At 43.1% G+C, this 22358-nt stretch overlaps 1 protein-coding gene across 1 annotated transcript; it reads right to left on the reverse strand.

Annotated features, from left to right (window-relative positions):
* Positions 1 to 518: 518 nt before the first annotated feature.
* Positions 519 to 20450, reverse strand: KLHDC1 (kelch domain containing 1). The gene is made up of 13 exons (XM_062495864.1): positions 20348 to 20450; positions 17335 to 17405; positions 16095 to 16212; positions 15407 to 15525; positions 13896 to 13974; positions 12978 to 13061; positions 12127 to 12210; positions 7498 to 7556; positions 5696 to 5808; positions 5211 to 5283; positions 2502 to 2586; positions 1853 to 1905; positions 519 to 1459 (listed from the first exon to the last, which is right to left on the reverse strand). Exons 1-13 carry the CDS (start codon positions 20447 to 20449, stop codon positions 1285 to 1287), a joined length of 1215 nt encoding a protein of 404 aa, XP_062351848.1. The 5' UTR covers position 20450; the 3' UTR covers positions 519 to 1284.
* Positions 20451 to 22358: the final 1908 nt, after the last annotated feature.

Consider the following 22358-nt stretch of genomic DNA (forward strand, 5'->3'; position numbering starts at 1 on the left):
CTGGGGGCATCTGAACTACCCCAGGATTCACCCTGGGGGCATCTGGGCACCCCAAAATTAACCTTGGGGGATCCTGAACCACCCCAGGTTTAACATCAGGGCACCTGAACCACCCCAAATTTACACTGGGGACATCTGAACCTCCCAAAATCAACACTGGGTGCAATAATAACCATAAGGACACCTGAAGCCCCCAAATTCACATTTGGGGCACTTGACCCACCCCAAAATTAATACTAAGAACTCCTGATCAACCCCAAATTAACCATGAGAGCACCTGAACCCCAAAAATTTACCTTGGGAGCATCAGAGCCCCTCAAAATTCTCACTGGGGGCATCTGAACTCCCCCTCCCCAGAAAAGGGAGGGGAGGGAGTTCAGCACATAAAATTAGGCTGTTGAAGTAACCAGTCACAAAACTTCCTTTCTGAAACAAATCTGCTTCCCCCACACCTCTTCTTCCCCGAATGATTAATTTTTATAGATTTCAAAACAATCAAAAATGTGTCCAACTGCCTCTTGATTCAACTCTCTATAAAATTTTAATGACTGTGCTCCTGTTAACTAAATATTTGAAACAGAAAAATAACCAGAACTACATTTGCTTTTTTTTTTTAAAACAATAAATAAGCAAATTTGTTGGTTTTTTTTAAACAAGAATGAAATATAAACTTTGCACATCCAAAATACAATATACAACTTATTTCCAAAAGGATTTCCTGATGACAGAAACAGTAAAACCAGGTGATGAACTGAAGTTTTCCTATAGAGACCAGGTGATGTTGCTCGTTGCAGCTTTTTCTTCCAAATTCCACAATTCCCTGATGGATTTTCCTATTTGGAGAGTGAGGCTCCACGGTTGGATTTTGGTCAGAGCCTGGTGCCATCAACATTTGGTGGTGGCAAATTTGTTACCTTTAAGACTGACAGAAGTGTGAATGTCCCCAAGACACTCAGCTGAATTGATCTTTTTGGGAAGGCTGGTGGGGATAAGGCCAAGGAGGATTTTTAGATTTTATCCAGCTGAAATGGCTCATGTCCCCTTCCAGAAGAACAAAAAGTTGTGAGGGCCGTGTGGTCAAAACCACGACAGCAGAGGGGAACAATTATCTAGAAATGAAGTTGTATCAGTTTTCCATAATGCAGGAAACCAGAGATTGCCATAAAAAAGGATTTGTTGTCAAACTTCACTCAGAAATGCAGCTGAACACGGAGCTGCAGTGAACAGCAGCAAAGCTGATGAACAAACCACTCTGAGGTGTCCCAGCAGCTCCCTGCCCTGGTTTCATGTGGAGTGGAGCTGGCTTTGTCTCTCAGTCTCAGCTTTCCTCTCCTGCCTGTGGGTCATGGCAGCCCAAAAAGTGATTTTTTTCAGCACTTCCTGCAGAAGTTTGGATGGCAAGCAGGGAATTTGGTGCTCCAAGAGAGCTGCGTTCTTCCCAATGCAGTCAAGACACAGCCTGAGGAAGGGAAATAGAAAAAAAAAAAAAAAAAAAAAAAAAGAAAGAATGAGGGAAAGAAATGGTTTATATTGTAACAAATGACACCTACTGAAAGCTGGTGATGTGCATTAATTACAGGTGTTAATTCCAGGTGTTGTGGGTGCACGTGCAGGGGATTAACTACACAGCAGCAGTGATGAAACTGCTGTGCAGCTTCACACACTGAAAAGTTCAAGTATTTCCTGAGGAGGTGATTGGGTATTTCACCCAACTTCTGCAGGAAATGGCTGAAACATTTCTAAATGTTCACATTTCTAACGTGGCTTAAACAACACCTGGGACAGTGACAGGAATGGGGTTTAAGGTTCCTCCCAGTCTAAACCATCCTGGCATTCTGTAACTCTGACTCACCTGAGCAGGGAATAAGGCTGAGTCTGAAATATCAACAAGTCACTGCAGTGACCCTGAGCAAGAGAAAGAAAAAGAACCATTAGAATGGCAAACATCATCTCCACATCTGCAATTTTCTCCATTAATGTCACATTTGTTACCATGGGCATGACTTAGAAATATTAAACTTGACTAACTATTTATAAGGAACGTGAATTACAAATTCCTTTTTATTCTGTCAAGAAAGGCTCAGGTGAGGATTCCTCAGTGGAATCAGTGGTGTGTAAATTATAATTACTTTATAATCTGTGGTGTGTAAATTATAATCATTTCCTCAGTGATGTGTCATTTGTAATGGTTTCAGTTACCAATTTGAGCAAATTGTTTGAGCCAAACTCAATCTGGTTTTGATTTTTTTTTATCAATTAAAATCCTATATAAAAATATATCTTTTAATTGATTTGCTCAGAGGTTTCGGACTCCCCATCTGTGGAAATGCCCAAGGCCAGGTTGGATGATGCTTGGAGCAACCTGGACAGTGGGAGGTGTCCCTGCCCATGGCAGGGGGTGGATTAAATGGACTTTAAGGTCCCTCCAACTCAAACCATTCCATGATTTTGTATCAGTTGTAATCATCCCAGCAATGGGATTTACTGTTCAGTTTACTGACCGTGTCCATATAAAGCAAATCATCTTTGCTGCCCCCAAACACCATCACTTCTCCCTCCTGCCCAAGGCAGGCTGTGTGCCACAACCTGGAAATCAAACCAGAAACACAGTGAGTGCCCAAGAAAAAGGACCTGAGTGTTATCACACAAAGCCATTATTTCACAGGTAAAAAAATAACACCTTAAAATAAGATTACTTGTGTTTTTTAATTAGATAAAATAGGAGAGCAATGTGACTCCCCACCTCATGAGATTTATTTTCATACAGACCAATATATTTTGTCATTATTTGACTCTTCTGTACTCTGGGCACATAAACTTTTCCACCACAGTGGAGAATTTTTAGCCAACTCTACAAACCAAGCTTTTCCTTTTTCCATTTCCCACTTTCTTTGGTTCAGAAGGACAATTTTCTCGTGGCTGTCAGCCTGGGGGGTTCTCAGTGCTGCTGACACAGATCCCTGAGCACTTGGATCTCCAGTTATCCTCTTCCAGTCTTACCCTTCCCCCAGAGAGCTCTGGGATCATTTGCTGGGAGTCAATAACTTACATCAAAGACCCCACAAAAGCAAAGCCTGACTTTATAATCTTTCAGAAAGATCCTGCCCCTTCAGCAGCCACCCCTCGTGGGGTTTATTCTTCACGATTAGATTTTTCTGGTCTGTCACCACTGCTGATGGACTTTAGAACCAAAATCAAACGCACCACTGAAGTTTTCATGCAAAAATCAACATCCCCACTTTGTTTCTCCTTTCACATCAGTCCTTAGGAGGTGCCTCACCTTTTCCCTTCCTCATACCTGGGCACAGATCTGTCTCTGCCTGATCTGCATTAGGGGAACTCTGGCCTTGCTCACGGAGAACACTGGGAAGCCTTTCCTGCCTGGACTCTGCTGACATCCTAGCTTGCAACCTGAGGCTTTTCCTACTGCCTGAGAGTTTCTGTCCTCCCACGGGCTGCTCTAACTTATCACCTAAACATTCTAACAAAGCACGTTATTGAAATCACACAGGGCTCTTGCAGCTACAGCAACAGCATTACATGGGAATGAAAACATTGGGAATCCAGCAGTTAAACAGTTTGTTCTCTATTTAAACTCATGCAAAATGTTGGCTGAAGTAAAACTGATGGACAGAGACAGGAGCAGTATTTTCTACCAATTCAGGACCACCTGAGAAGGGAATTTTTCAAAAACTGCTAAAACTGGAGGTTGAAGGAAATTATTCTCTACAGAATTTAGGGAGGGACTCAGAGCTGCAGAAGCAGCAGGAAAAGACACTAATGAATTTTATTACAAAATAAGAGAAATATCTAAAAGAAGCACACACAGATGTGTTACTGCTCTGTATTTTAAGAGCAACTGAGCTGATTTAAAGCTTTTCCAGCTGCAGAGATCCTGCAGAAAATCAAATTCTGGTACAAATACTTGACACGTAACCAGCTCAATGTGTGGACAGGCTTTTGGTGTGGTTCCTTTTATCCACATTTCCAGGAGCCATCCCAAAGCCCTTTGGACACATCCCTGTGTCACCAGCTCCAGGTGACCCTGCCTTGGCTGGAGGATCTGCAGAGGTCCCTTCCAACCCTAAGATTCTGAGACTTCCTGAAAAAGGCAATGAGGTTTTGGGGTTTGGTTGAAGGAAGGGAGGTCCTTTAGTTCTATAAAGATTTAGGTCCAGCCCCACAACCCAAATCCCAAAATCCCCTGGAGGTGCCTGGGAACCACCTGGGGCTCAGGAATCCCTGATCCTCACAGCCTCCAGAGCAGGGCACAGAGGTTATTCCAACTGAGCTGCTGCTCATGGGGCTGCTCCCCAGCACATCCCAGCCCTTCCCAGGAAAAATCCCAGCACAGGCAAGGTTTGGGAGACTCCAGAACTGAGCACAGACCACTGGCTGCTCCTGCTGTGCTGTGTTTAAAGACTCCTCAACCCTTAAAGATCATAAAAATATCACTGATCATAAAACAAAAATCTTTGGTGAGGCTGAGGTCTGAGTTTATTTGGCTTGAAAGAGTTTGAAGGGTAAGAAAGCAGGAAAGTTGGTTTAGGTGTGGCTGTTGTTGTTTAAAAGACAGCCCAGAATAGGCTAAAACAGGAAAAAAAATTAAGGTAAAGATGTTTCAGTAACAAGGAAGGGAGCAGAGCAGAACTGGATATTTTTGTATCAGAAAAAATTTATATAAAATTGTGCTGGGAGTTCCTAGGTGAATGCAGGGAATGAATTCAATGAAAATCTGAATATTTACTATCTACAGAAAAATTAGTCCAATAGTTTTTAACTTAGAAACACAGACAATGCTTCAAACACTCAATTCTGCCTTTGAACACTCAAAGAGGCACCAACTTTTTCATGGTTCTCTCCTCCCCTGTTTCTAATAATGTATAAACATTACAGAGCTTTTATTATTCTCCTTGGTTAATTTCTCCAGTTTCTCTGGTTTTGTTTCTATAACAGTAATTTGGCTACAGAGCACCAGGTCAGCTGGACACCCAGATCCTTCACCACAAAAACATCTTCTCATGCTAATATGCATCAAATACACAAATTAAAAATGAGGTGCGAAGGCAAAAAAAGTGTTAAAGCAAACTATTCAACCACACTGCATTCATATCCTAAAATATTCTTTAAAAATACTGTTCAAGAATTTAAACACTGGTTCATTTTGCAAAAGGATTCCATTTGAGCACACATGATTTATGTTCCTCTACCTGGGCCTGCTCTTGGGCAGATGGGTGAGCTGCTTCCATCCATTTGTTGCAATGCTGTGGATCCAACCATCACCTGCAATGTGAGAACACTCATTAATGGGGTTTTTGGGACAAAAAAAATTTATCTTTTTATTCACACAAACAGCTCTAAGAGCATGTTTATTTAGGTAGCACTTCATGAAGCTGCATCTTTTCACTCTTTGTAATTTAATGTTGTCCCAGAACCTTCACTGCACTGATATCTGGAACTAAAACACATCTAATCCCTTTCCTTTGGGTAAATTGAGAAAATCATCTCCTCCCAGTGGATTTATCTGCGACATTATTATTTATCTTAAAGTAATTTTTGGTAATTTCAGGGGTTTTTTTATGGAAACGAGTTCTCTACGAAAGCAACTCCTATGAACAATCCCACACCCTGTTTGTGTGATCTGCAATGCACAACAGAATTATAATTACTTAGATTAGTGCTCTAAATTACTCACTCAAAGGAACATTATCAGAGCTTAGTCCACCAAAAAGGAAAAGTCTGTCATCCCCTATGGGGGTCAGCGTGTGCCAGGAGCGATCTCTGGGCTTCTCTCCACTGATATTGATCCTGGGTGAAACAAAAAAAAAATAAAAACCAAAAAAACAAAAATCCCAAATTTCCTAACAATGCTGAAAATTAATTTGGCAGAAAATTTCTGTTTGTCCTAGAAACACCTTGGGTTTTTTTTTCCCCAGTGGAAAAACACGTTAAATACCCAAGTAAATGCCACGTACATGGAGAGAAACAGTTAACTGAGATAAAATTATATCAGTCCTGAGGGGCTACAGGCTCTCCACTCCAAGGAAAATGATTTTAAATGACACGAAGATTGTGGCTTTACCTCTGATCCAAAAGCTACCACCTCTTCAACCCGGTGCTCACCCAGATTTTGAAATAAATATTGGTCAAGAGAGGATTTCCTCAGTACAAAACAGATGGAGGTTTATTATTGACAAAATCTCACGTTAAAAGATACAGAACTGAAGTCTGTTTCAGCTGAGCTGCACTGAAATTGATTTTATTTTAGTTGGGTTTGCTTGAGAATGTGAACAGTAAAGATCCTGATATCCCCCCCCCAAAAAATAAAAGTTTATCATAGATAATTAAACAGGGATTGCAAAAGTGCCCTGCTAAACCTGGCATTCAAATTAAGGCCAAGTTGCAATATTTGTTTGAATCCAAGTGAAGAGGCTTCTAAAATTGGCAAAGGGGCTTTGATCATTAAAAAAAAAAAAAAAAAAATCAAACAGATACTGATAATTGATAAAATGCCAATTTTCATGCACAAAAAAACCCCCCAGTAACAGAAATAACCAAATATTGCATGACAATTTAGTGGAGTTCAAGGTAGGGAAAGCAGTTTCTGGGTAGAGGCAGCTGAAATGAATTTTGCAATCTCCTGCTGGATGATGATAATCCTGGGTTAGCAGGTTCCTGTTATGCAATTCCTTAAGAAAGCTGTGTAGAGTTGAGTAAGGAAAAAAACCCTTGACTGGTTAGTAAATAAAATCATTATTTATTAATAATTATTGGCTCCTTTTGTGATTAGATGAAATAAATAATGAATAAATAAATATGAATACTTTATCTCCTGTGAGGTGCCAACAGCAGCAGACTCTGTGAAAACTCTTTTTTTCCCCCCAATATCTTAATTTTTTCTTTAGTCTTAAATCTCTTTTCTCAGTCTCTCAAAGAGTCTTTGCAGAGGTACTTCAACAACTGAAGATTCCTTAATTTACAGTGATCCAATATATAAATATATAAGTATATATACATATATATGCTATACTGAATCATGGATAAATGTTACGAGCTATTCTTGGATCACAATACAGAAATAACTTGAATTTTGGAAAAATCTTTTTTTTTTTTTTTTTCTAAGATTTCATAGGTTTTTATGGTCTTTTCCCAATTTGTGCTGTAATTATTAGCCCAACTACAGACAGTAAACCCAGCACTGAAAAAGCCCTAAAACCTGGAAGTCCATATGGATAAATGTACCTAGCCTGAAAACGAGGGTGTTAAATCACTCCATGCTGTGCTTTAAACAGCACCACCAGTGCTCTGGTGCAGAGCAGGAAAAGTTTAGTAACCACTATCAAATTCAATTCAACTGAAATCACACTCCAGCAGCTGTTACAAGTCCCCAAACCCTCATTCTCCTCATGGAAAAGCTGCAGGAATTGCTCTGGAACTCTTTAACAATATGTTTCCATCTTCTAAATTCAGTTTTAAGTGCTGCAAAGGCAAACCTACCTTCCAGACCAAGTCCAAGTGTCTAAATTCAGGCAGTGCAAATCATTCATTCTGGTTTGCTAAAACAAAGAAATAAAATCCCACTTGGGTTATTTGAAGCAAACAATAAACAAAGTATTCCAGTGAGGCCTTCCTGGTACAGAATATTCCAAGTACCAACAGTTTGAAGAAATCTGTACCCATGTGCCTTAATATAAATCTGAATTATGTGGCAGATGAAAAGCTTTTCTCCTCATAAAAAAAACCAAAACATGCAACTCTCAGGAAAAGTGCTTGGCAGAAATATTTCCAGTCATGCAACAGCACTATGGGGCCAATTTTAGCTTCTAAAATTGAAGAACTTTGTGGTATTTATCCAGTTCCTGCAAATGTTTTTAACTTCCATCCACAGAACTCCTGGCAGGGAAATGCAGAAGGTGTTTTACTCTCCTACTGTTGCCTCGTGTTGTTTTCCTTGACTCTGGCATCAGAAGTTTGTATCCTCCTGTCTGCTCACTACTCCTCGGAGTATCCTGTGCTTTTCTCTCTCTATTCCTAGAGAAAGTCCAGCATTTGTGCTTTTCCCTCTTTTCCTTTCACCAAGTGACCACCAGTGAGGTTTTAGAACCCTTTAGCATTTGCCATAAAAATGGGAAATCTTTCCACTTGCTTATCTGCCTGGGATTTGAGATGGAGGGAGTCTCTGACTGCCTTGGGGGTGGTGGAGAAGGTGATAAAAGGATTTATTTGCTTGAGTGGGAGCTGTGATTCCCCTGGGGAGCTACAAAAACCAACTGGGAAGTAGGGAAACGTTTCTTGCCTTACCTTCCATCTCCTTTTCTCCCTGGGCAGTCCATAGATCTATTAGAAAAAGCCTTTCTCCAGCTTGCAGATCCTCTGAGGCAGAGCTAGGCTGAAAGGAGGGGTTGTACCCCTAGGAGTGAGGCTGAGGGACCCCCAGAGCTGTCCAGCAGAGCTCTGGGAAGTCTCTCAGGCATTTCAGGGAACAGCAAAGTTTTCAGGAATGCTGCAACCTCCTCTGCTAAGTTCTGCTAACCCCGGTGTGTCCTGGGAATGGAATGGGAACCAGCATTTTGGGGAGGGCAACAGGATGAAGACAAGCAGATTGTGAGGGTTTGGGGCATTGCCTGAGCCATTTTATCCCTTAAGAGGGATAAAACAACCACAAACAAAACTAAAAAACAACCAAGTGTGGTCCAGCTGACAGCCAGGGGAACAGATCTGTCTTCCATGCCAACTCTGTGCAGTTTCCTGCTCCTTCTGGTGGCTTTGAAGGGGATGAGGAGATTAAATCATCCAAGCAAAAAGCAAAATGCAGTTGGGATCTTCTGTACATTTGGGGCAAACCCAACATCCTGGCTGGTACAACTGAAAATATCCAACCACGTTGGGGTAATACAATTTGATATGAAGGAGACCTATCAAAGAAAGTTGCTGTTATGTTGAAAATTAAGGTTTCAAGAGGATCCTACTCAAGACCTCCTCGCTGACTTTCCTTTCCTAGGCATTAGGCAGAAGATGGAGAAGTTCTCTGTTTCCTGCTCCCTGGGAAATCAATGCTATAATCTTTGCATTCTCAGCACTCAACAGCTGGACAGATGCAGAATAATTACAGCAACCTCATTTTGAATTCAAACCACCACCAGCTGTCCAAGATTCAGGCCTTTAACAAATAAAAGCTCCTTTCTACCCAACCCTTCTTAGGGAAGCTGGAACCACACAGGTTTACAGGATCACCACTTGCCACACACTTCTGTAATTTCTCATGGATTTCTGTTTCCTGCTCTATGCCATCGTTCTGCTGCCAATCCTAAAATGATTTTTAATTGGTTTAAGATCTCCAAGCCTCCTAAGAGGGCTGGCATTTCCCTTGGAGCTCCAAGGGCTCCTGAGACCTCTGCTTATCTCTGGCAAGTTTGTATCTTTGCAGCCCAGTGCACGTTAAGCAGGACCTGCTTTGTCTCAGGATTAGAAAAGCTTTAAGGGTGACATTATTCCCAGCTCACTGCTGGGACAGGGAATTCTGCAGCTCTCCCTCCTGGATTTCCAATCAAAAGCTATTCCAGCTCCAATTTTTGCCAAGAGAAGGATTGCAGCTCCGTGGATCTTCTGAGCTTTGCTGACAGGAGGGGTGACAGGAAATATCAACATGCTTACATTTAAGGCACCAGATGTGTGAAGAGCTGCTGCAAAGACTTTGGTTTATTTTATTTCATTCTCAACATGAAATTTTTCCACTTAAATCAAACATAAGACTCACATCAACTTCTGGACTAACTCGCCTTCCTTCCCACTTTCTCCCATGCCTGTTTTTCCAGGGGCTTACCTGAAGGAACTGAGTCCACATAACACTTCTGAGCCTGCTTTCAAATGATTCCTGGTACAACTGATTCTCATCATCATCATCATCATCATCTTCTTTTACCAGTTCTAGCTCCAAGTTTGGAAAAAGGTGCCCTTTCCTCCCAGAAAGATGAATAGGAGAAGCCTCATGACACTTCCTGGCCCTTTCTGGTTCCTTGCAGAGCCTTTTCCCTGGGAAGATTTGTATTATGGTGAACTAGAAGGAGAAGGAGGAGCAGAGCAACCCCGTGTTTGCTCCTTAATTTCTGGAGAAAAGCAAAACTTCATCCTCTGGGGAGGAATTATTCCTGGTGTCAGGAAATTTAGTGCTTTTCTGCTGTCTTTTAGCTTTTTCTTTTCATGACTTACATTAATTCCTCAAGCCCCACTGAATGTTCCCTCACCTTTTTATGTTTCCTTCCATTTGTTTCTAGGATAGAAAATGGATCAATAATAATCACCAGGCTGAAAATTACACTTGCTGCTCTCCTACAGAATTAAACACAGCTTTCCACAATTTCACTCTTCTCTGACACGGGCTCCCAAGTGGTTTCACTGAAATTTAGCAAGTTTGTAAGGAAGCTGAAGAGAAAAACCTTTTGAGATTGGAATGCTGTAGTCAAACAGAGTTAAACAGAAGCCTGAGGGCAGTGCAGGAATGACAGGAGAGCTCCAGCTAAATCAGAATTTCACTGGCAGAGGCTGCATGAAAGCCCAGCTGGAGTCCCAGAGCAGTTCAAGGGTGCAGCAACCCCGGGGTGAGCACAGAGCCCTCAGTGACAGAACCCTGAGGGAAGGAGGCTCTGCAGGGTGCTCAGCACCAACTGGCAGGGCAGGGCCAAATCATCCAAGGGACTTTTACAGCTCCACGTTTGGGATTTTTTTCCCCTCTCAGCTCCCTGAGGGAGGAGCAGGACTTGGCTGTGGGTTCACAGCAAGGGTTCAGCTGTGAGCACAAAGGACAGAGGCACAGGGCTCACTCAGGGCATGGATAACTCTGATTTTATAATCTCCACAAATATCTTTATTTCCTTCAGTTATTTGCAATCTGAGTTTGTCCAAGCCTACAGCTCTGGGAGGTGCTGAGTGCAGCTCTCTCAAGCTTGAGTAACAATTCCACAGATCCTGAATCAAAGGTCACATAATGGCAGGAACAAACAGGATCAATTTTAATTATTTTCCTTTCTGTTTGCTCTGGAAAGGAACCGCAATAAAAACTTCCTGCAGGTGTGGGAGGCAATTGAGAGTGGGAAGTGGCTGGACATGGTGTGGTCACTCTGCCCCTGCCTGGTGTGTGGGGCTGGTTTCTGTCTGGAAGGAGTGCAGATTTGCCAGAGGAATGTTCCAGCAGGAGAAGCAGGGAATGGGGAACAAAGTGCAGTTCTACACTGCTCTGTCTGCCAGGGCTTGGGAATACAGGGGTGAGGCTGTGGCAGCTTTCCAAGGCAGAGCTGGAATATGTTCATTCCCAAACTAAATTCCTTCTCTTTTTTAGACCAGAACTACAGGAACACTGGGAGCTCTCAGAAGCTTCTTCACTGTCACTTTTTGGAGAGAGAAAACATCCAGGCTCATCCTCTAGCTGAGTAGGATTAAAGGTTCTAAATCAGCTGTAGTGAAAAGAGCTAAAAACTTCAATTAAAAATAAAACACAAGAGTGCACAGTCAACTGAAATTGGGAGGGTTTTTAACTTGCCTTACATGATCTGTTTCTTACATCAGTGCTTCAGCAGAGAGGATCTGAGTAGAAAATCTCATTTAATTAGCACTGGAGAAATTCCAAGTGTTGCTGAGAGGTTTGAGTATCTCCCTGCTTACCAGTGGTGGCTTCATGGATTTGAGGTACAGATAATCAGGGGGGTGGTGCCTATGGCTTTTTTAAGTTAAAAAAAAAGTCAGGAAGAGTTGAAATTACACAGCCACAACCCAACCCTAAATTAAATATGCACAGATTGCATCCTTTTGTCCATTACCTCTTCCAGACATCTGTATTTCAGTCATTATGTGCTAAAAATGGCAAAATTCAACTATAAAAATCCGTTATTTACCAGACAATCATCTGTGTTTTACCTTTTTTGGGACAATCATTAATAATACAGACAGAAATATTCTTCATTTTGTAGAAGCTGATGACAAGCAGCATCCTGGATTCAGAGCCCTGAACATCCAGGTAAGGCCAAAGACATTTGGGATTCTTTTTTTCCTACTACAAAATGACAAAAAAAAAAAAAACAAAAAACCACCTGCCAGGAAAATAATATGACTGACAAGAAAATATTGAATTACCAGCACTCGTCCTCCAAAGATGTAACCTTTATTTCCCAGCACAGCACATGTGTGAGCTGCTCGAGGCTGAGGTGGATCTCCACCCTGAAAAAGAACAAAATAATCCTTCAGAACAGCAGCAAATCTCCTGGACACGTTTATTTTCTGATCTACAAATCATCAGGAATTGCTACTAAAACTTCTGCAAATCACATCTTAAAATCTGATGTCATATCCACGTGCCAAAAACTCCTCCCTGTGTAACTAAAGGTGGCAAAACTGGCTTTTACTTTGCAATGATAATTTTAGATTTTTGCATTTGATTTTATAGGGATTTTAGAACATCTTGTAAAGACCATAAAATGCTGCCAGATACTCTTTAAAATATACAACTTCTGCTGAGTTCTTATATAAACTCACCTGGATTTTATGAACTTTGTAGGATATTTTCATCTCAATAAGGCAGAGTTCTCCTGTTTTCTGTGACAGGTTATCCATGGTAATTATACATGGATAGAGTTCCCCTGGAGAAGGCTCCAGGGAGAGCTCAGAGCCCCTTCCAGAACGTGAAGGGGCTCCAGGAGAGCTGGAGAGGGACTGGGGACAAGGGATGGAGGGACAGGACACAGGGAATGGCTTCACATGGACAGAGGGCAGGGATGGATGGGATGTTGGGAATTCCTGGCTGGGCTGGAATTGCCAGAGCAGCTGTGGCTGCCCCTGGATCCCTGGCAGTGCCCAAGGCCAGGCTGGACATTGGGGTTGGAGCACCTGGGACAGTGGGAGGTGTCCCCAGTTTCTAGAGCACAACAATTCTTCAAAACTCAGTAAAATCCCAATTATGTCAAGATGTGAGACTAAAAACCACTCACTCGAATTGTTGGTTGAGACCAAGTCTGTGTGGTTGTATCAAAAACATGAACATCATTGTGCCATCCCCAGAATATCTGTCCTTCCTGAAAGAAGTAGAAATTTTTTTAAAAACATATTTCGTTTTCAAATCTCTCTGCTTATTGAAGGAGAATACAAACCTGGAAGGAATCTGCCCAAAGAGAAAATACACTAAAATAGGCAATTTCATTAAAAATATTTTTAACAGTGCTGCAGCAGCTTAGATTCAGTTGAAGGTCAGCAGCAATCAGGGATGTTCAGGATGGTGACACCTGAAAATTGGATTTGGGCCCCCAACATCAGACACTGCAGCAAATTTCACCTTCTAAATTTTATTGGAACACACTGAGAAATAAAGAGATTGCAAAAAAAACACCAATACTTGTGTGTCAGTCTGTAACATTTGATGTCAGGAGCTTCCTGTCAATACTCTGCTCAGTCATCTTTGCATTAATTAGAAGAAATTACTGTAGGAAAGTTGTTAATTCAGGCATCCTTCTGGAGAATAAATTCCATAAATTAACTCAGAATATTTATCAGTTAGACTCGAGAAGCTCTGAATTCCCTAATGTTACTTCAAAGAAATAAATGATAAAATGTTCCATGAGTTCCAGCTTTAAAAGATGCCTTCAGATTAAAATCCTGCTTTGACAGCATTTAATTCATTGCACTCCAGGCCCAGAACTGGGAACTTGGAATATGTGGAACAACCACCACTCCCAATGTACAATATCTGGAATTTCAAACCTTGAAAAGATTCCAAATTTGCATTTCTGCTGATGCTATAAATACAAGAAAATTCAGATTTTCACGCTCACAAGGATGATAAAAAGGAGCTTTTTTTTTTTTTTTCCCAATCAGAAAGCACAAATCAGTGGGAATGGGGACAAAGCTCTTACCCAAAATGCATCGTGGACATCAAAACAATCACTGAGCTCATTGTGCTTCCTGCAGCCATAACCTCCAAAATAAATTAGCCTGAAAAACAAAACCAGTTCATTGAACCCTTCTGTAAACAAGATTAAAATGAATAAGCTGCAATAATGACTGTTCTGGGTTACTACTGCACTAGCAGTAATGAAATCAATGAGAATATTTTGTGCTGCACCTGATGATGCAAACCCAAACAAGGTGAAGGTCACAGCCACACCCTCAGCAAACCTGAAACCCACACGAGGAAATTATTTAAGACACCTCAAAGTCTCCTTTCCTCTTTCCAAAAGTTTATTTCCAGTGCTGTTTTCAAGCAAAAAATGGAAAATAACAGCCAGGACAGTGAAATGCCTCCTCTCTGCCCTTCCAGAATGAAGGTCCTGTGCTCCTGCTGCATTTTTTTGCCCAAGTTTTGGTAAGAAATCTTCCCAATGTTTGTCCCACAGGACACAAAAAGTCTCTTTCTGGCTTAAAATAATTTTTTTATTTTCAACCAAGCACTACTGAATGTCACATTTTAAGGATCCTCACACACCTCCCAGCCCAATATTCCACCCAGGAAAGGGCCATTCATAAGTCATCTTTTTCACATCAGAAGGTTAAATTCTATCATCTAAAACAGGTGATTTTCTCAGCATGCAGGTGGCACAATACTCTGAATAAATGCATTTAGTTTTGAACAGTCTCCTGCTAACAGCCAGGGAGCTGTTACAATATCTGTATTTTCCTATCTCTTGCAGCTAAATTAGAATTACAAAACCAAGATCTGGCACCCAGGGGCATTGCACAGCTTATGCAAAACCTCTTCAGATGTGGAGTCCAGAAAGAGATAAATCATTTCCATCTGACAATGTTCACTATAAATCACATCCTGACTTGTTTGTAACAGATTTAATAATAAATCACTGACAGGGGCACCTGCTTGTGATCACTTCTGCCTCATTATCCACACATTTTCCACAATAAACACAAAATCTGGGGTATTTCTGTTTAGCCAAGTCTGTTTTCTAAACACACTTAGTCACTTTTCCAACACAAATGTTCAGACTGACTCAGCCCTTGCAAGATAATCACTGAAATGCCTTTGCAGCTGCCAGCTGTTAAAATCCTTGGAAATAAAGAAATGGGTTTATTGCAGGTAATAATTTAATGCTTAAAACAATGAATGGAACAGAGAAAGTAATCCTGATACTGTTTTTGAGTGTGTTACAATCATGTAATAGATGCATAATGGCTTTCTAAAGTATAAAACATTCCACAAGTCTTCCCTAAATATCCCACCCCTCTCCTAAAGTGGGGTTTTATTTACTATTAGTTCAGCTCACACAGGAGGAAACTCTGCTACAAAGTTGTTACAAATTCCCCCGGCAAGTCAAGCTAAAAATCACAGTTTCCTCCATCCCAAACCCAAATTCTCTTCACTTTTTAACACCTCCTCTCTGCAATTAACACAAATGAAATATTTCTATTGTGCTACCTGTTTTTGTACACCCAGCAGGAAAGTTTGTCACGAGGTGTGGGAGGTTGACCTTTAAAATTTGTGATTTTTTTCCACCTGTAGGTTCCGTTTTTTGTTCTCAAATTGACGTAATACAGCTTGAAAGGAAAAAAAAAATACAGTTTTCAGTATAAAGCACAAATCATCACCAGAAAAAAAAACAACCCAGTGCCCCCAGAAGGCTGGAAGTAAAAGAGGAACTGGGTTTACAATGGCAAATGCACCACAAAAGCAAAGCTGAAGTGGGAGAATTGGCAGAAATTTTCAAGAGAGGCTCCATTTCACTGATTTTCTGGTCAGGAGTCAACTCTGACTTTATTTATATTAAATGATAATACAACTGATTTCATCTGTTTTGTTAATTCAGTTTTCAGTTACAAGGAAAGCTGGTAGCTGTATTTTAGCTTTAATTATTACCTGATTATTTATAGCAGTGAATTGCTATCAAAGAGCAAAAATAAAAGTGATATGCAGAGATTACTCTCAAATAAAGTTGTCAAAATATTTTTAAAAAGCACTGGCATAAATATAGAAAGTTTTAGAAAAATAAAGTTTTTCCTCAAATTTCTCTTTAATTCAAATAAAAATACACCAGGCAAGCAGCAAGGTCAGTATTAGCACTTATTAAAATACAGTGTTATGGGGAAAAAAAAACAAACTACAATACCCGATTGCTGTATCCTTTATCATCAAATCCCCCAAAAATGTACAGCTTCCCATTGATGCTGGCCCCACAGCTCCCTGACATGGAGGTGGGCAATTCCCCTTCCATCAGGTGCATTGTCCTGCAATTTAAAAAAAAAAAAATACATTAAGCCCCTTCAAATCTGCCATAAATGGAACAATCCCAAACAGATTTATGCAGAATTTTTAGACTTAAAATGTGAAAATGTGGTTTGGGTCATAACTAGGATTAGGAGCTAGAGGGGAAGTTGGGCTCTTGTGGTGGAAAGAACTTCCAGGAGGATATTGTGTGTTTATAATGTATCTTGATTTTTCTGGAGGTGAGATTCACTATAGAAGAACTTTAGTAGAGCTAAACATTAATTATTCAAAATCTGGACACACTATTAACTCCAGGAATTGAGGAAATGAGAATCTGGCATAGCTGGGATGTCAGAAATGGAAAACTGAGGCTCCTGGTGTGCCCTGAAACTGCTGAGAGCTCAGCCAGGCCAGGAACAGATCCTGGTTAAATACAGCCCTGGAAAAAAAAGTTGTTTGACCCAGATCACTTTCCTGATCCCTGGGAGCACAAACTGCTGGACTGGGACAGCAGAGAAAACCAAGGGAGTGTGAAGGGGCTTTGGACAACCCTGTTCCACAGGAAAGGAACAGCAAATCATGGTCTGTGGGGGGAAAGAGGGAAAAGAGAGGGGGGAAAGGGGGAAAATGGGGCAAAAGAATGTGGGGAAAGGGGAGGAGGGGGAGGAGGGGGAGACAAAAAGAAGGGGGAAGAAGAAAACAAAAAGGGGAGGAAAAAATAAAGTGGAGGGAAAGAGAAAAAGGGGAAGTTCTGAGTTACTTCTGAGTTGCAATGTACAAGGAATTAATACCAAAAATAATAAATACCTAACTGTAACTAGATCAAGAGCCCAAGTAGCCAGTGTTTAACTGTTCTAACATCAAAGTTAATGCAAAAAAAACCTAAAATAAACTGCCAAGTAAATGCACCTGTGTTAACACAGCCTGGAGCCAACCATTTCCAACATTCCCTTGCACACAATAATTAGACTTCAGCAAGGACTGCATTTCCTGGAGTTAATTTGCCAGCACAGGTCTGTCCTTCAGTGTTTACATTAAACACCTGCTATTTAACATGACCAACGTCCCTGAAGCCTTTTCCCTGCAGATCAGGGACAAAAAGCAGCTTTGGGTAGTAATTCAATATAAATGGTGCCACTTGCCATAGGCCACTGTCCATGTCATAGATCCAGAGCTCATCGCTGGGCAGATAAACTTCATTTTCTTCAATGGACTGAAAGGGGAACGTGCAAATGTTAAATCAGCTCTGCTTGTCGTGTTTGCACATGAAATGCCAAGCCAGGTCACTCAGCAACACTGAGTGTTCCTAAGGAAATCAGAGCACAAGTCACACCTCAGTGTTACTGCTCAGATCACAAAACTAATTTATTTTTAAAATAAACAACTTCATTCCTCCTCAGGATGGCTCAATAAAGGCACAGATTGACCAACTTAATGTTTTGCCAAGAAAATATGTGGAACAGTATCAACCAGATTTGAAGCTCCTGGATTAAAACTAATTTTAGATATTTCTAATCAGGAGCTGTTTCCATTGGCAGAGTGGAAAAATACAGAATAAAAAAGAGAAAATAAGAAGTGGACTGAAAACACAAAAAGTTATTTGCAGCAGTAACTTGAAAGACCAAGATGTCATATATAAAGGAGAAAATTAATTGTTCAGTGAAAAAAAAAAGATTTATGAAGACTCCTGAAAAGAGGTCATTAGGAAAGAAAAATATTTTGGGACATAATGATGAAGAAAAACAACAAACAGGAGAAGGAAGCCCCCAAAAAAGCAGTACTCATGGTGAGTAACAACTCCAGCATTAATTATTGCCTTGGCACTAGAAAGAAATTAAAGCCTGGCAGTGAGTAAGCAGCCAGAGTCAGTAAATAAATAAAAACTGGCTCAAAATTAAATGAATGTGAAGAAGTTAAATACAAAACTGAAATCTAATTAGTGACAATTCAGTTACTGATATCCATGACTTGCCTTGAAATGATGTTTTATTACAACTTTCTCACTCTGAAAGGTGCCAAGCAGGCAGGTACATCCTATTTTTGGTACATTTATTCTGCCAGGTACCTCTGCTCTGCTCTTACACACTCCTGGCAGCTCCTGCAACGTGCACGAGTTGACTCAATTTAATCTGGGTATGTCAGAGGTCGAGCACTTGCTCCAGAACCAGCTCTGAGCAAACACACTGCTGCCATAAATAAAAGTTTGCTGGGCAGGAATCCATCAGCAACACGTGGAAAATGATTTATCCGTGTAAAGGGCTGCTTACAGAGCAACAATTTTCATAATATTTTCAACAGATAAATATGTAAAACTACTAAGAACGCCTGCAAAAGTTTATCTGCTAAATTTCATATATTTTCTGCTTTGAATCTGCCACCAATGCACAATTTTTTATTAGAAAACCTTTGAAAACATTGTGCTGATTAGCTCAACCTCAGTTTTAAAGACTGGAGCATAAAAACCAGATTAGATTACCAGAGATTTAGGGGATATTTAGTTATAAAGAGTATTATGGTGTTTGAATCCAGGAGTCTCCCACTCGAGTTCTTTGCTTAAGTCTGGAAGGACAAGCTCTGAACATTTTAAAGCTACCTTAGCCCATGAAAAAAATATCTACTTAGAGAATGAAATATCTTTAGAGAAATAACAAGTTGCCACCCCATCAAGACCAAGAATTACACCAAGCACAGGTATTTTCAATTTTATGGCCAATGTGCACAGACAGACAAGATGAAGATAAATACAAACAGAGAAATAACAAGTAAAACTAAGAGGATGCATTTATTGTAGTATCATTCTTAGCTCCCTTTTGGGTTGAATTCACAGAGTTAGAAGACACAAGGATTTACTTAAGACTGAACCAGAAGTGTTCTTTTATATATATAAAAAAAAAGAGGTGGGTTTTAACCTTCCACCCGCTTATTTTTGAGGTGACACCAGAAGGATTTATTTATGACAGAACCAGAAGCGCTCTTTTTTATGAATAAAAAACCAAACCAACAAACAAACAAACAAAACCCACCAAAAAATAACCACCTGCGAGTTTTAGCCTGCCACCAACTTGTTTTTGAGGTGACAGCAGTGCTTTCGACAGGAGGAAAACACCCTGTAAGCACCACACAACTACTAATAAATAAAAAAACCGCGGGGACTCGGCAGCGAGAACATGAATTACACGCTGGGAAAACCGAGGCACAAATTGCAGCCGCTGAGGCTTGAAGGGAGACGCGCTGAGGAACGAAGGGCGAGTGTGAAGGGGACGGGAGCGAACCGGCTCCTCCGGCCCTTCCCCACACGCGCTCCGTGACGGAGGCGGCCGCAAACGGGGCAGGACAAGGAGGAGGGCGCTGATCGCCGAGGGCCCGAGAAGGGAAAGGGTGGCGGGGGGACCAGGTGCTCGGAGCGTGTCCTGCTGTCTCCTCAGCCCCGTCCCCTCAGCCATGTCTCTGCTGTCCCCTCAGCCCCGTCCCCTCAGCGGTGTCTCTGCTGTCCCCTCAGCCATGTCTCTGCTGTCCCCTCAGCCCCGTCCCCTCAGCCATGTCTCTGCTGTCCCCTCAGCCCCGTCCCCTCAGCGGTGTCTCTGCTGTCCCCTCAGCCATGTCTCTGCTGTCCCCTCAGCCCCGTCCCCTCAGCCATGTCTCTGCTGTCCCCTCAGCCCCGTCCCCTCAGCCATGTCTCTGCTGTCCCCTCAGCCCCGTCCCCTCAGCCCCGTCCCCTCAGCCATGTCTCTGCTGTCCCCTCAGCCCCGTCCCCTCAGCCCCGTCCCCTCAGCCATGTCTCTGCTGTCCCCTCAGCCCCGTCCCCTCAGCCATGTCTCTGCTGTCCCCTCAGCCCCGTCCCCTCAGCCATGTCTCTGCTGTCCCCTCAGCCCCGTCCCCTCAGCCCCGTCCCCTCAGCCATGTCTCTGCTGTCCCCTCAGCCCCGTCCCCTCAGCCCCGTCCCCTCAGCCATGTCTCTGCTGTCCCCTCAGCCCCGTCCCCTCAGCGCTTCCCGCCGCCATTCGAACGGCGCGCGGCCGCCTCAGCCAATCAGCGCCCGCGCCGCGGCCCCGGGGCCCGCCGAAGGCTGAGGGGCGGCGGGGGGACCCCCCTGCTCCGCCCGGGGCTCCGCTCCTCGCTCTCCGCTCTCCTTCCCGGTTCCCCCGCCAGCCTTACCACGTATCCTCCCCACACGTAGAGGAAGTTCCCGTCCACCACGGCGCAGTGGCCGCTGCGCTCCTCGGCCACGCAGAACTGATCCGCGGGGTCCGCCGCCATCTTGAGGGGGGGGGGAGGAAGAGGAGGAGGGAGGAGGAGGAAGCGGCTCGGCTGCCTCAGGACTCGCGTCCCGCCACCGCCTCCTCCGGGTGAAGCTGCGGCTCCGCCGCCGGTCGCTCCCCTGAGGCGGACGGGAAGCGAGGAGGGTCCAAAGTGTGGGGCGGCACCCGGTGCGCGTCGAGCAGGGAGCGGACGGGGAGGGGCGCAATGCCCCCGGTCCCGGGCAGCAGTGCCGGGCTGAGGGCTGAGGCGGAATAAAGCGTGCGGGAGGATGTGAATAATGCGGGAGGATGTGAATAATGCGCGCGAGAGGAGGAAACAGGCACCGAGAGTAGGAGAGCTGAACGCAAACCACAGGGCAAGGAGGGAGGGAGGAGCTGGGTCTTAAGCGGGACAGGGTTTAAAGCTTCGGGCAAGGGCATGGAGTCATGGACGAGGGGGAAATGGCTTCAAACTGCCAGAGGACAGGGATAGGTGGGATACAGGGAAGGAATTCCTGGCTGGGAGGGTGGGGAGGCCCTGGAATAGAATTGCCAGAGCAGCTGTGGCTGCCCTGGATCCTTGGAAGTGTCCAAGGCCAGGCTGGACAGCCTGGGACAGTGAGAGGTGTCCCTGCCATGGCAGCAGTGTGATGGGATGGGCTTTAATGTCCCTTCCAACCCAAACCATTCCATGATCCTGTGGATTCTGTGATAAAACAAGCACAGCAGAACTTCTCGTCTCTGTGAGGGTGAGACAAGCCACGCTCCAGCCAGAAACAGCAGCTATGAAAGAGTAGCTGATATTAATTAAACAGCTGGACAGTTCCAGTTCTTACTCTGTTTTATCAACAACTGAGTCAGTTCCAGCTGAACTCTGTGTCTGGCTGGAATTAATGGAATTCAAAATAAAATAGGTACAGCTCTTCTGAAATGGTAGAGTAGAATTTGGGAGAAAAGTACACTTTAGCATCTTATAAAAGGGCACCAGACAGTAATTGTAACGATTTTCTTGTGACAGTAGGACATACATTTCCTCTGTTGGATCTAGGAGGGAAGATTAAACTGGTAATATTAATCACGGAATCTCCTGAATCGGAAGAGACCCACAGGGATCAACCAGTCCCATTCCTGTCCCTGCACAGACACCCAAACATTTCTACCCTGGTCATCCCTGGGAGTGTTGTCCAAACGCCCCTGGAGCTCTGGCAGCCTCAGGGCTGTGCCCATTCCCTGGGAAGTTGTTCCAGTGCCCAGCACCCTCCGGGGGAAAAGCCTTTCCTGAAATCCAACCTAACCCTCCCTGGAACAGCTGCATTTTTTCTCTCAGTGGTGACACAGAGATCAGCACCTGTCCTGAACTCTTAAAATGAGGCAATGTACTGATAGTGCATTGGGATGGTGGTTCAAATGCAGGAGTCAGCATTTGGAAGAGGTAAAAAAAAACATGGGAAGCAGAACAAACTCCATCTGTAGATCTCTAGGTCAGGTAAAGCTGCAATGTGCTGTCTCAGGAGATGGGATTTTGCCAGTGGAGCAGTGACAGACATGAAATTGAGCTGTTTGACAGTGTAATAAAACAATTCCATGAATCCAGGTAGATCCATGCTGGCTGATCCTGGACCACTGGGCTCTCTCCAGCTGCTGTGATGTCCAGCAAAGCCATGGAAGGTGACAGAGACAAAGATCTGGGCATGGCTTGCAGAGCTCCAGATGGCTCAGTGAAACACAAGGCTGCAGCTCATGCTGGAATACTTTTATATCTCTGGTGGGAGGCTCCAGGCAACCTAAGAGAGCCCCCAAATCCAGCAGGATGCTGTAGGAGTGTGCTTTACATTCCCTGTCTGGTCATAGCTTTAGACAAAACTATTTTTGTATGAGGGGCACATCCCTTCTCCAGGTGCACCTTCCTTCAGGCAGCAAGACAGGAG

This window comes from Cinclus cinclus, chromosome 6 (assembly GCF_963662255.1).
Source record: "Cinclus cinclus chromosome 6, bCinCin1.1, whole genome shotgun sequence".
NCBI lineage: Eukaryota > Metazoa > Chordata > Aves > Passeriformes > Cinclidae > Cinclus > Cinclus cinclus.

What these genes read in the sequence shown, in the direction of transcription:
- KLHDC1 (XM_062495864.1), bottom strand. Translation starts at nt 20,449, where the DNA reads ATGGCGGCGGACCCCGCGGATCAGTTCTGCGTGGCCGAGGAGCGCAGC. An exon ending in CTGCCCAAGAGCAGGCCCAG is followed by an intron (nt 2,587 to 5,210) that starts GTAGAGGAACAT and finishes TTTGATTTCCAG; the next exon opens with GTTGTGGCACACAGCCTGCC. An exon ending in CAGCCTTATTCCCTGCTCAG is followed by an intron (nt 1,460 to 1,852) that starts GTGAGTCAGAGT and finishes TCCCTTCCTCAG; the next exon opens with GCTGTGTCTTGACTGCATTG.